Source organism: Gorilla gorilla, chromosome 2, assembly GCF_029281585.2.
Source record: "Gorilla gorilla gorilla isolate KB3781 chromosome 2, NHGRI_mGorGor1-v2.1_pri, whole genome shotgun sequence".
NCBI classification, from domain to species: Eukaryota; Metazoa; Chordata; class Mammalia; order Primates; family Hominidae; genus Gorilla; species Gorilla gorilla.
This window is the reverse complement of record NC_086017.1, coordinates 66,822,507-66,836,192: the sequence shown is the minus strand read 5'-3', so window position 1 is coordinate 66,836,192 and position 13,686 is coordinate 66,822,507. Positions and strand designations below refer to the sequence as shown.

General features: G+C 40.1%; 1 protein-coding gene across 6 annotated transcripts in view; it reads left to right on the top strand.

Moving 5' to 3' along the window:
• Nucleotides 1–13,686, top strand: part of ARHGEF3 (Rho guanine nucleotide exchange factor 3) — a 349,977-nt gene that overhangs the window by 107,074 nt on the left and 229,217 nt on the right. For all 6 annotated transcript variants that reach the window (XM_019024441.3, XM_055383168.2, XM_055383170.2 and 3 more), the window contains one exon: nt 12,269–12,335. In XM_019024441.3, coding sequence (XP_018879986.1) covers nt 12,269–12,335 — 67 coding nt within the window. The remainder of the gene's footprint in view (nt 1–12,268; nt 12,336–13,686) is intronic.

Below are 13,686 nucleotides of genomic sequence, written 5' to 3'. Positions count from 1 at the left end.
GGGGAAAAGGAGATGACTGGGGTGAATACAGATCCACAGCCCCATGTCAGGCTTGCTTCGGGGTCCCTGCCGGGTGCTTGGAAGACCCCATGAGATGGCTTCCACTATGGATGTTATTCTGTCTCTCTCTGAAGTGCGTATGTTGTATTCATGTTCTTTCATCGTGTATGGAAGCCTACCCTGTGTATTGGTGACCACAGACTTACTGAGGGCCGCACCATGAATTCATTCTCATTATTTATTAAGCTCCTATTAGCTGCAAGGAGGGCAGTGACAGCAGCGAGTCTAAACCAGATAGTCCCTGGCTTTCCAGAGCTCGTTCCCTGGAAGTGGGCTCTCTTACAGGGTCCCTTCTGTGCTCCAGTCACTAAGAGCTTTACGTATATTAACTCCTCTACTCCTCACAACAGCCCTGTGAGAGGGGGGTCTTGTTAGTACCTTCATTTTACAGATGGAGGAACTAGGTATCAGAGATATTAAGTCACTTGTCCAGCGCTACACAGCTGGTGAGTTGCAGAGCCGGCTCCAGCTTCTGTGCTCTTAACTACTGGGCGAAGCCGCCCCTGTATGGCAGCACTCAGGAAGCACTGACAGTGACTATTGCAGTTCTCCTTCTGGGAGATTGCACGCATGAAAAGTTGTTCTAAAGATACAAGCTTCGCAGGAAGCTAAAATACAGAAGGGGAACACAGCAAAATGGCTCTTAAGTGGGAGCAGAAGACAGACCAGCTGTTGCTGCTGAATCTCTGAGCACAGAGACAGTGCAGGGGTGGGAGGGGGAAGTGGGAGTGGGAGGACATGCAGAAAGCCAGAAGGTGTGGGAGTTCTTATCATCGTTGAGTGACTCAAGTAAATATATGTCTCAGAAATGGACTTGTAGGACTGATTTCTCACAAGTACTGATAAAACTCCACCACTAAGCCGCTTCCATCAAATCCCAGGCGGCATTAAAATGCTTGCTTTTCTCAGCTTATTTACCGAATTTTCTCTTCTGGAGTAGTTAATAGGATTTTATTTCACATCATTATTCCATGAGGATTTTTTCCATTAAATATGTTTCTTTTATTTTGCCCGAAAATATTTTTATTTCACCCTCACTTTTCAAAAATTGTAGTAGAATACACATAAAATATTACCATTGTAACCATTTAAACCATTACCATATTTACCATTTCAACTATTTAAAAATGTATAATAATTCAATGGCATTAAGTACATTCACAAGGTTGTGCACCCATCACCACTATCGAATTCCAGAACCTTTTCATCACCCCAAAAGGAATCTGTGTACTCATTAAGCAGTCACTCCTCATTCCTCCTCTTCCCCCAGCTTCTGGAGCTAATCTACTTTCTGACTCTATGGATTTGTCTATTCTGGACATTTCACATAAATGGAATCATATAATATGTATCTCTTGTGTCTGGCTTCTTTCACTTTGCATGTTTTCAAGATTCTTCCATGGTGTGGCATGTATCAGTACTTCATTCTTTTTTTAATGGTTGAATAATCTGTTGTATGGATATATCACATTTTGTTTATCCATTAGTTGATGAACGTTTCATATGTACCTTTTCTTTTCTTTTTTTTTTTTTTTTTTTTTTTTTGATACGGAGTCTCACTCTGTCACCCAGGCTGGAGTGCAGTGGTGCGATCTCGGTCCCTGGTTCAAGCAATTCTCCTGCCTCAGCCTCCCAAGTAGCTGGAATTATAGGCATGAGGCACCATGCTCTGCTAATGTTTGTATTTTTAGTAGATATGGGATTTCACCATGTTGGCCAGGATGGTCTTGAGCTTCTGACCTTGTGATCTGCCCACTTCGACCTCCCAAAGTGCTGGGATTACAGGCGTGAGCCACCACGCCCGGCCCTTATATGTACCTTTTCAATAGGGTTATTATAATACCAGCCATGTGCCAGACACATTGCTACATGCTATGTCCTGAATATATGAAAAATTCTTATTGATCAATCAATAAAAAAAGAACACTTCTTTATATAAATGAGCAAATGAACTGAACAAGCGTTTTACAGAAGAGGAACTACAAATATAGTATAATTTCATGGATTTAAAAAATCATTTTGATCTCGTCTCTAGTTCTGGAATTGTTTTGAATAGGGTAGTCCTATATTATTTGCAAACTATGCACATGTATGTGTTTGGGATATTACCTATTTAGGGGAAGAATTTCATTTGTTGCTTTGTTCAAGTAGATCTTTATACATTTGTGACCTAAAGATGATTTGGTATTTACAAATCTAGTACTACCTCTCTAAAGCCTTTGTAAAATATTTTGTCCTTTTAGCGTTTCTGAATTCAGATGGACACTAAGACCCTTTTGGAGAATGCGTCGTTTTTAGCAGGGGTTCTCAATTTATGTATTTTGGTTGTCACCAACTGCTAAGACATGGAGCAGTGGATTTTCACAATCAGAGGTTATTGGAAACGGAATGCCTTATTTTTCTATAACTGTGCTGTTCAATATGATGGCCACATGCCACATGTGACAACTGAGCACTTAAAACATGGCTGGTGCCAATGAAGATGTGTCATAAGTGTAAAATACACATTGGATTTTGAAGGCTTGGTATGAAAAAAAATAAAGTATCTCTAACACTTTTTTCCTATTGACTATGTGTTCAATAATATCTGGATATACTGGGTTAAATAAACTATACTATTAAAACTAAACTTATCTATTCCTTTTTACTTTTAAAATGTGACTAATAGGCTGGGTATGGTGGCTCACACCTGTAATCTTAGCACTTTGGGAGGCTGAGGCAGGAGGATTGCTTGAGCCCAAGAGTTCAAGACCATCCTGGGCAACATAGGGAGACCCCGTCTCTACAGAAAAAAAAAAAGCTAGTTGTGCTGATGTGTGCCTGTAGTCTTAGGAGGCTGAGGCGGGAGTATCACTTGAGCTGGGGAGTTCAAGGCTGCAGTGAGCCATCATCACGCCACTACATTTCCAGCCTGGGCTACGGAGTAAGATCATGTCTCAAAAAAAAAAAAAAATATATATATATATATATATATAAAATAGATATTTTTATATCTATTACATATATAATAGATATATTTTTATATCTATTACATATATTATATATACTTTTATATCTATATACTTTTATATCTATTATATATAATAGATATAAAAGTATATATATTATATAGATATATATCTATTATATATTATATATATATTTTTATATCTATTATATATATAATATACATATTTTATATCTAGTATAAAATATCTAGTATATATAATATATATATTTATATATATTATATATTATATAATATATAATATATAATATATAATATATAATATATATATTTATATATATTATATATAATATATAATATATAATATATAATATATATTTATATATTATATAATATATTATATAATATATGTTATATATATTTATACATAATATATAATATATAATATATATTTATACATAATATATAATATTTATTATATATAATAAATATTATGTATAATATGTTATATATATTTTATATATATTATATATATTTTATATACATAAAATAACATATATGTTATATAACATATAATATATAATATAACATATATATGTTATATAACATATATAATATATAATATAACATATATATGTTATATAACATATATAATATATAATATAACATATATATGTTATATAACATATATAATATATAATATAACATATATATGTTATATAACATATATAATATAACATATATATTATATAACATATACAATATATAAATATATTATGTATAATATGTATTATATATTATATAACATACATAATATGTAATATATAATATATAATATATAATATTTAATGTATAATATATAATATAATATATATATAAGTATGTATATACTATATATATGACTAATAGAAAAATTACATATGTGGTTCACATGATATTTCAATTGAATAATGCTGTATTTAAAAAAAAAAAAAGCCTGGGCACGGTGGCTCATGCCTGTAATCCCAGCACTTTCAGAGGCCGAGGCAGGCAGATCACTTGAGGTCGGGAGTTCGAGACCAGCCTGACCAACATGGAGAAATCCTGTCTCTACTAAAAATACAAAATTAGCCGGGCATGGTGGCGCATGCCTGTGATCCTAGCTAGTCAGGAGGCTGAGGTAGGAGAATCACTTGAACCCGGGAGGTGGAGGTTGCAGTGAGCAGAGATTGCGCCATTGCACTCCAGCCTGGGCAGCAAGAGTGAAACTCTGTCTCAATTAAAAAAAAAAAAAAGGCTGACAGAGGGTGGAGAATGGTTGAAAAGAGTTTCAGTGGACACCTATGACTCCCTTGCCTTCAGAATCTTGAAAGTTTCCCTGAGACAGGCCACACAGGGTCTGGATGTCTGCAGTAGCCTCCAGCTTATCTCTGCTTTCACTCTGGACCCCTGACTGTCTTTTCCCCTCCGTTGCCAGAGAGATCTTTCTAAAAGGCAAATCTTATCATGTCACTCCATGCTTCAGTGGAGCCCCATCACCCTATGGCCAAATCCCTGACTCTGCTTCCCTGCCTTGCCCACCTATCCAGCCTCATCTCATGCCTTTCTGCCTCCTTCCCCACCAGCTAATATATGTTATTATAATCTGCATTATGTTCATTATATGCAATATATCCACAATATATTTTCATAGTAAAAGACTAAGAAATACATAATATAAAGGATAATGTCCACATTTACCTTACCCTAAATACCACCCCAGCTATGTAATCAATCACTGTCAACAGTTGGGCTGTGCCCTTCCAGGGCCCTCATCCTACATATACGGACCTAATTCTGTATCTTTGTATAGCATTCATCTCTGTACCCACTATCCACTATACATCCAACATTTAGCCATATTTGCTTCAGATTTTGTGTGCTCCATCCCAGGCCCTATACCTTCCCTCTCTCCCTGGAGGTAATCACTCCTCTCCGGTTGAAATAGTCTTAACATCTGGAGTTTTTACATTTTTATTACATATATATGACTATAAACAATAGAGTAGTATTTTGTGTGTTTCTAAATAATATATCATATCATATCATATATATCTCCTATAACTTGGATTTTCATTTTTTCCTTTTTTTGAGCTTTTTTATTACTATATAGTTCTATATGATCTTCCACTATAAAAATGAATGTAGTGGCCAGGCGCAGTGGCTCACACCTGTAATCCCAGCACTTTGGGGGGCTGAGCCAGGTGGATCATGAGGTCAGGAGATTGAGACCATCCTGGCTAACACGGTGAAACCCCATCTCTAATAAAAATACAAAAAATTAGCCGGGTGTGGTGGCGGGTGCCTGTAGTCCCAGCTACTCAGGAGGCTGAGGCAAGAGAATGGCGTGAACCCGGGAGACAGAGGTTGCAGTGAGCCGAGATTGCGCCACTGCACTCCAGCCTGGGCGACAGAGCGAGACTCTGTCTCAAAAAAAAAAAAAAAAAAAGAATGTAGTTTCATTTAATCTACTTCCTTATCAATAAACATTAAAGTTATCATACTTCTTCCAGTTCTTCACATGTGCTATATTCTCCTTTATTTACCTCTTAACTCTTGATGCTTTTTATCTTCTATAGAAGTTTGTATAAGATTGAAATGATCTGGTTTTTGTTTTTTCTTTGGAAAGTTCAATAGAATCCATTAGTTAAACTGTCTGGGCCTGACATTTTCTCTCATTTCTTTATTAATTATAAGGCTATTCAGGCTTTTTATTTCTTCTTGGGACAGTTTTAATAAGTTATATTTTCCTAGGGATTTCTGCATTTTCTTTAAGTTTACAAATTTAATGCCATAAAATTATTGATAACATTCTTATTGTAGTCGTTATTTATTTGTTAAAATGGGGCCTTCTTATGGTTGCCCAGACTAGAGTGCAGTGACATTATCATCCCTGACTGCAGCCTTGAACTCCTAGGCTCAAGCAGTCCTCCCACCTCAGCCTGCTGAGTAGCTGGGATTATAGGCTCATGCTACCATGCCTGGTTAATTAAAAAAAATTTTTTTTTGTAGAGTTGGTTTTGCTGTGTCGCCCAAGCTGGTCTGGAACTCCTGGCCTCAAGTGATCCTCCTTCCTTGGCCACCCAAAGCACTGAGAAGCTTTAAATTTTAATTGCTATTTAATCTGTAGTTATGTGACCCTATTCATAACAGTATTTATTAGTGTCCTTTCCACCTCTTTTTGAATTTGGCCAGTTTTATCTATTTAATGTCTATTTTGTTTGTCTTTTCCCTTCTGCCTTTTTAGCATGGTTTTCCTTTGGCTTGGCCTGCTTTTCCCTTTTCTCATCACCTGTTGAGTCCTTCTTCTCTGTTAGGTCTCAGAGAGGCCTCATTTTCTCTGGGAGGTCTTTCTGGCTCCTCAAACTTTGGTCGAGACCCTGCGGCACTCCTCACTACCACTTAAAAAAAAGCAATTTGCCATGTTGTAATTTTTTGGAGGGGAAGAGGGTGGATCTGAATGCCCTGTGAGGACCTGAAAGCAGGAACTGAATTTCTTGTCCACTGCTGATCTCTAATGTCTGGCACCATGCCTGACATGTAGTAGCTGCTCAATAATATTGGTGAATAAATTAGTGGGTGAGCTCCCACGAGTAGGGTACAGACACATTCTCCAAAGGTGAGGGCTGTCTTTAAGGGGCCATTCTCAGCTGGACTGCTGCAAAGAGGATTCAGCTAGTGACTGAGAAATTGTACCAGCTGACCATTTCTGAGGTTCTGTGATTTTTTTTTTTTTTTTTTTTTTTTTTTTTGAGACAGTCTTGCTCTTTCACCCAGGCTGGAGTGCAGTGGCATGATCTCGGCTCCCTGCAACCTCTGCCTCCCGGGTTCAAGTGATTCTCATGCCTCAGCCTCCCAAGTAGCTGGGACTACAGGCATGCACCACCATGTACAGTAATTTCTGCATTTTTTTAGTAGAGACGGGGTTTCACCATATTTTCCAGACTGGTCTCAAACTCCTGACCTTAGGTGATCTGCCTGCCTCGGCCTCCCAAAGTGCTGGGATTACAGGCGTGAGCCACCGCATGCAGCCTCTGTGATTCTTTTTTCCCGTAATTTATGAGGAAATAAAGAGTTGGAGTTGCAGCCATGGCATGAGTAGAATGAAGCTGAGTGTGACTCATTGAGCCATAGAAACGTTATTGGGATGTCCCTTTGTTCAAGAGAGAGACAGGCCAAAGTGATGAGCTTTCTATTCTGCAAACTACCTCTTCACAGTGAGCTTCTCCACAAAGAATTGGGTCTTCACCTGGCTAAACACCTGCCAGTCTCTCATCAACTATGTCCTAAAAACAGAAACTAAAAAGATGTTTAAATGAAAGAAGCCATTATCTTCTTAAGTGGTTCAATCAGAATAAAAATACCTGGCACAGGTGGTACCACATTCGGCACAGATTTCTCTTAAAAAGTGTATAGCTGTTTGATTTTTCTAGTAATGCTACAATTGTTCTGATGGATAAAGAGAGGTAAAACAAGAGAAAAGACGAAAAAAGTTTCGTTAGCAAGATGTTCTGGATTAAGAATTCAGACAGTAAAATATTTAAAACATATACAACTTGCTGACAAAGGTGGTAGTCTTTGAGAAGGGAAAGTGGAGTTAGGAAATTAGAAAAGAGAAGTCTCTTTTCATGGTTACCTCAGGTCCAGATTTGTGGCCATGTTGTTATCTAAAACAAATATTCATAACACATTGAAGCCTTTGTTTTCTTTTGTGTATATTTTACCCAGTCCTTAAGAGTGAGATGTAAATTTCATTGGCCCTCCAATATGAGCCTCACCAATGATAATGGTAACTAACATTTACCCTTACTGGGTTAAAGAAGGAGTCTTCTCATAATGATAATAGCTAATTTGAGTACCTACTAAGTGCCAGACTCCCTGCTAGCCATTTTTTTTAGTACATGAATTTATTCCTTCAATTTTTTGAAAAGGGATTATTAGCCCCACTTTACAGATGAGAAAATGGAGGCTCAGAGGGAGTAGAGAGTAGGGAACTTGCTTGAAGTCCCCCACCAAGAAAGGGAGGGAGCCACTATTAGAACCCCAAGCTGGCTCTTCCCTAAACACCATGTTCTGAGCCCCACACAGTGCGCAGACAGCAGGAGCAGTCTAAATACATGTTCAATTCTGAACCCATACTAAGAAGCTGTTGTATAAGTGGTCGCTAAACCTCTTCTCAAGGTGACGAGAAACAGTCACATTTGTTTTCACATGGTGGGAAAATAAATTCTGCACTAACCCTAAGGCCTATTGCTACTGACCTTATTCTGTTTGATTCCAGACACATACACTTGAATTTGAGATCATTACCTAACTGAACCTTGAATGCTGATTTTTCTCCGCTAGTGTGGGCATTTCTCCATTTCTATTATGAGCTTTCCCAAGGGTGGGGAGCTTGTGGCTTTTCTTTCCCACCTTTTGTAGGGTTGTAACCTCCCTCCACGATAGCAGCCCCCCAACTCCAACCCCTCCAACAATCTTGGAAGTTTCTCTCTTGCTGCTCACCCATCCCTGGCTTTCCTGTGAATCCCTCTATGGAAGTGGTCATACTTATCCTTGTGACATCTGTGAGACACTGGGAAATGCTGCCTAGACAGAAGGCTGTGCTTTGTAACCATGTGTGTACACCATGCACAGCCTGCTCACATGAGGAGCCTGAGGGCTGGACACAGATGATAGACAAGCCCTCCAAGCCTTGTTCAGAAGCTCAGCTGAGTGTCTTTGTGTCTGGGAAACCTGCAGCATCAAGTGCTATTTTCTCACTTGGACTTTTGCTGATTGTGCAAAATACTGCTTCTACAATAGAAGAAATATACCCAGGACTGAGAGGCCCCTCCTTTGGTGAGGACCTGGTGTTGGTGCTTCCGTGATGGTGCACTTTATGCTGCTAGGATCCTTCGCCAGCTTCATCAAGAAGCCTTCTCATCAGTATGGTTCTCCTTCCCTGAATCTGTGCATTAAAGCCACCTGGGTGGTAGTGTTTGGCTGGGGAGAAGGAGGAAACTATCAGGAGGCTATTATGGTATCAGGATATAATTTTCAAACATTTATTATTATTTTTAGAGACAGGGTCTCACTCTGTCACCCAGGCTGGAGGGCAGTAATATAATCATAGCTCATTGCAACCTCAAACTTCTGGGCTTAAGCAATCTTCCTACCTCAGCCTCCCAAGTGGTTAGGACTACAGGCAGGCACCACAATGCCCAGCTAATTTTTTTTCATTTTTAGTAGAGATGGTGTTTCCCTATGTTGCCCAGGCTGGTCTTGAACTCTTGCCTTCAAGCGATCCTCCTACCTTGGCCTCCCAAAATGCTGGGATTACAGGCATGAGTCTTGTGCCTGGCCTAGAATTGTTAAGAGGGACTGTAGCTAATGTGAATGACCGGAAGCCTGAATGGTGGTGGGATGAGAGGAAGGTGGGAGCTAACAATTAGGGACAGCCCTTCTCTCGGTAGCTCTCCTGGCAGCTTCTTCAGCTGACACAGGGACACTTAAGTTACCCAACAGTGTCCCGAATGGACAGATTTGCTCTGATGCTTTTTCTTTGGCTATGAGGCCTGATGGTGGGAAGCCCTGCTAAGCTGCTGCCCTCCCACAAGGAACCCCCAGGCAGCTTTCTTTCAGGGGTATGCTTTGCCCTGTTTGGGGGGGCTTCTCTTCATGTGAGAGGGACTGCATCCTCTGGATCTGGAGTCAGACACATCTGGGTTTGAATCCCAAATTGGCCACCAAATAGCTGTGTGACTTCTGGCATGTGGTTTAACCTCTCTGAGCCTCAGTTTATCTCATCTATAAAATGCAGTAGTGACAATGTTCCCATTATATCATATTACATAATGTTATATAAAATTATGATGTAAGGTTATTTATTTAAATGTATGTAATGCCATTATAATATATTGTGTATAAAATGTTATATAACACCGTTATAATGCTGTCTGTATGTCATGTATTTACATTGTAACATAATAAGCTACCTTATAAGATTATTGTGAGACTTAGAGTACCTAAAGTGCTTAGTCCTGGGCACATCTGTAATTGAATCTGTGTTAATTATTGTGATAATTAACATTATGTGTGATCTTCTGTGGATTGCAACATATAAGACAAAGACACATTTACTCAGAATGTTCTGGTATATATTGTTACTTTAGAAGCAATGAATTCCATCAAATAGTTAGGAAAGCAAAGCCCAGTTATGACTGAGAGGGAAGGGAGTGGTATCCAGGGAGAAGTATTGTTGAAATCCAAAAATTTTGTTTTAAAACAGACATTTATTTTCAGAAGGACTTAGGCCAACATGTAACTTAATGGAGAAGGGTATGAAACATAAATAACCACCCACATGTTCTCTGTCTTGCGATCTTATTAGCCTGGGTTTTTATTGCTTACGTGTGGGTGAAGAGGAGGTTGAGGCAGGAGGGGGCCTGGTTTAAAGGCACATCAGGTGGGAGTTCCCATAGTTTTGGTGAGTTGCCCTGGCTCTTCTGTGTCAGCCCTGCATCCTGGGTTGAATGCTGTTCTTGGAGCTAGGTGTTGAGAGAGAAAGGGGGACAGGAGCACCATGCTGACAGCTGGCAAAAACAGCAATGACAGAACCAGAGTTAGAGTCTGGTAAAAACAGCAATGACAGAACCAGAGTTAGAGTCCTCATCTCATCTTGACTCAACACAGAGGGTATTATTTCCCCTGTTTTGCATGTAAGAAAACCAAAGCTCAAGAAATTAAGCCTCGTGTTCAGAGTCACAGCGCTAATAAACACCATGGTATTTGAGGTCAGACAACTAAGAACAGAATCCCGATTTCATCTGTGTGATCAGAATCAAAGCACTTAATATCCCTAGGCATCAGTGCTGGGTACAATAATGCATCCTAACTCACAGGATGAGAGTCATGGGATTAACTATGTAAAATATTAGCATATGCTTTTTAAAGTGCTCAGTATTGGTTAGTTGCTGCTATTATTGTAATTACCTTGTATTTTATCTCTTTTGTATGGTAGAGCCAATCAAGATTTTTACTCAGCTCTAACATACCACAAAGCCTGTACACTGGTCACTACATGCTTTCTGCCTTGCATTATTGCTGATTACAGCAGAGAGGTCAAGGTAAAAGTGACTATTGTGTAACCAACCTTTTGCGGTTTGTTTGTTTCTGAGATGGAGTCTCGCTCTGTCACCCAGGCTGAGTGCAGTGGTGCAATCTCAGCTCACCGCAACCTCTGCCTCCCGGGTTCAAGCGATTCTCCTGCCTCAGCCTCCCGAGTAGCTGTGATTACAGGTGCCCGCCAGCATGCCTGGCTAATTTCTGTATTTTTAGTAGAGATGGAGTTTCACCATGTTTGCCAAGCTGGTCTTGAACTCCTGACCTCAAGTGATCTGCCTGTTTCGGCCTCCCAAAGTGCTGGGATTACAGACGTGAGCCACTGCGCCTGGCCAGCCTTTTGGTACATCAGTGACTAAAGCCCCAGGAAAAGTCCAAGGTGGATGCTTTTCAGAGATGCTTTTCAGCAAACATGAAATCTGAATATCCATATTGACAGACATCACATGTTTTAGGGGAGTAATTTATCCATAAAAATATTGAAAAAGGTATTCCTGTAGTTATATTGGCAGCTACAAAATTTGATTAGGAGACAGAAATAAGGTGCTTCTGGTGTGCCTGGAGTGTCTTTGTGCTGGTCTGTCTGGAAGCTGCCTCCACTGCCTCTAAGGAAATTGATTCATGTTGAGAGGTTAACAGGTGAGGAAACCAGTTTCAGCTTGTTACGCGGGGGCTAAATGTCCCATTGATGGTTGCTTTAAAAACCTGGAGCTCAAATGTACCCCTTGTTGGAACTCCCAAGCATGTCTGTGTGACAAGGGAGAGTTCCAGGCTGAGCTGAAGCTATACATCTCCTGATAGTGTCCATGTGGGAATTGCGTCTATGTGAAAATTCAAGATAAAGATTGGGAGTCTGGTCTGACTTTTTTATTGCATCCAGGTTGCATGTTAGATTTTATTTTACTTTGTACAGATGAAGGGCTATTTTAAGGGACTCTGGGACTTTCCTGCTGGGGAACTGAGAAGGAGTTTGGGGTGAATTTGGCTGCTGAAGATTGCAGAGCTGTTGAAAACTCCATCCACCTTGTTTGGGCCATTTCTTGAGGCATCTCTCTTTTTGATAAACCTGCATTTGAAAGCAGTGACTTCCTCTGAATATCCAACCACTGAATAATGAATACATTGTCTTTTCTCTTCTAGGCCTAAACGGCAGCGGCAAAACAACTTTCCCATGTTTCCCTCTCCTAAAGCCTGGAATTTCAGAGGGGTAAGTGTTGCCCTGGGTAGCCCCTGCTGTTAAATGTCTTATTATGGATACATGATCTGGCCTCCAGAACGGACACTGTTAGGGTTGGTTTTACTAATCAAAGTCTCCATCAAGAGCGCATCTGTGCTTTACCACTTGGGGAAGTCACACTTGAATCAGTGGTTGTGGGTTAAGTAAAAACTCCAAGTGGTGGCCAGGCGTGGTAGCTCATGTCTGTAATCCCAGCACTTTGGGAGGCCAATGTGGGAGGATCTCTTGAGCCTAGGAGTTTGAGACCAGCCTAGGCAACATGGCGAAGCTGCTACTCTACAAAAAAAAATATGAAAATTAGCTGGGCATGGTGGCATGTGCCTGTAGTCCTAGCTACTCAGGAGGCTGAGGTGGGAGGATCACTTGAGCCCAGGAGACAGAGGTTGGGGTGAGCTGAGATCATGCCACTGCACTCCAGCCTGTGCAACAGAGCGAGACTCTGTCTAAAATTTAAAAAAAAAAAAAAAAAAAAAAAAAATTCAAGTGGCCCCGTAAGCTTCTGCTGACATTCACCTGCCCTGAGGGTCTTGGGCTGCAGGAAGCATCTTGTGAAGAAGCTAAGAAGTGTCAAGGTTGCTGAGGCAGGCATTGGGGCTGTTTTCTTTGGAACCTGGAGGGAACCAGTGCACAATGAAGGAAAAAATAAATCAGAAATGTAGAGTTTATTAATCTGTAGATTTATGCCTTCACAGGGAGCTTTGTTTTCCAGAAGGAGAAGTCTGTAAGCTTTAAACAGATTTTAGGAATCATAAAATGTGGCCAAGCACAAAGCAATCAACCTTGCTTGGGAGATATAGAGGTATAGGAAGGGTCAGATTGAACTTCTTGATGCAAGGTTGTCTTCCTCAGCATAATAGTGATGATAATAATAATAATAGCCACAGTGTATGGAGGTCCTGCTGTGTGCTAAAGTGAATTCTAGCGCTAATCTCAGGAGCAAAACTTGCATCTGTAGAGAATGCTCTGAGCTCTTTTTCACTTCCAGGCCTTTGCACATGTTCCTTCTGCCTAGAGCACTCTCTTTGCCCAGCACCACACTCCTACACACACTGCTCCTGGCCCACCCACTTTACCCACTGGGTCTCAGCCTTGACATCACCTCCTCTTGGAAGAAGCCCTCATGACCACCCACTGAATCTGAGTTCCTGAATCTCCTATGTACCCCTGCAGTTTCTTACTATTGTGCTTAGTCCTTACTGAAATTTAAGATTGGAAGACTCAGGCATGAAGAGTGTAGCAACCTTGTCTTTCTCTCTTGTTCACTACTGTATCTCTGGGCCTAGTACAGTGCCTAGCACATGTATGCTTAATTAATTTGTCA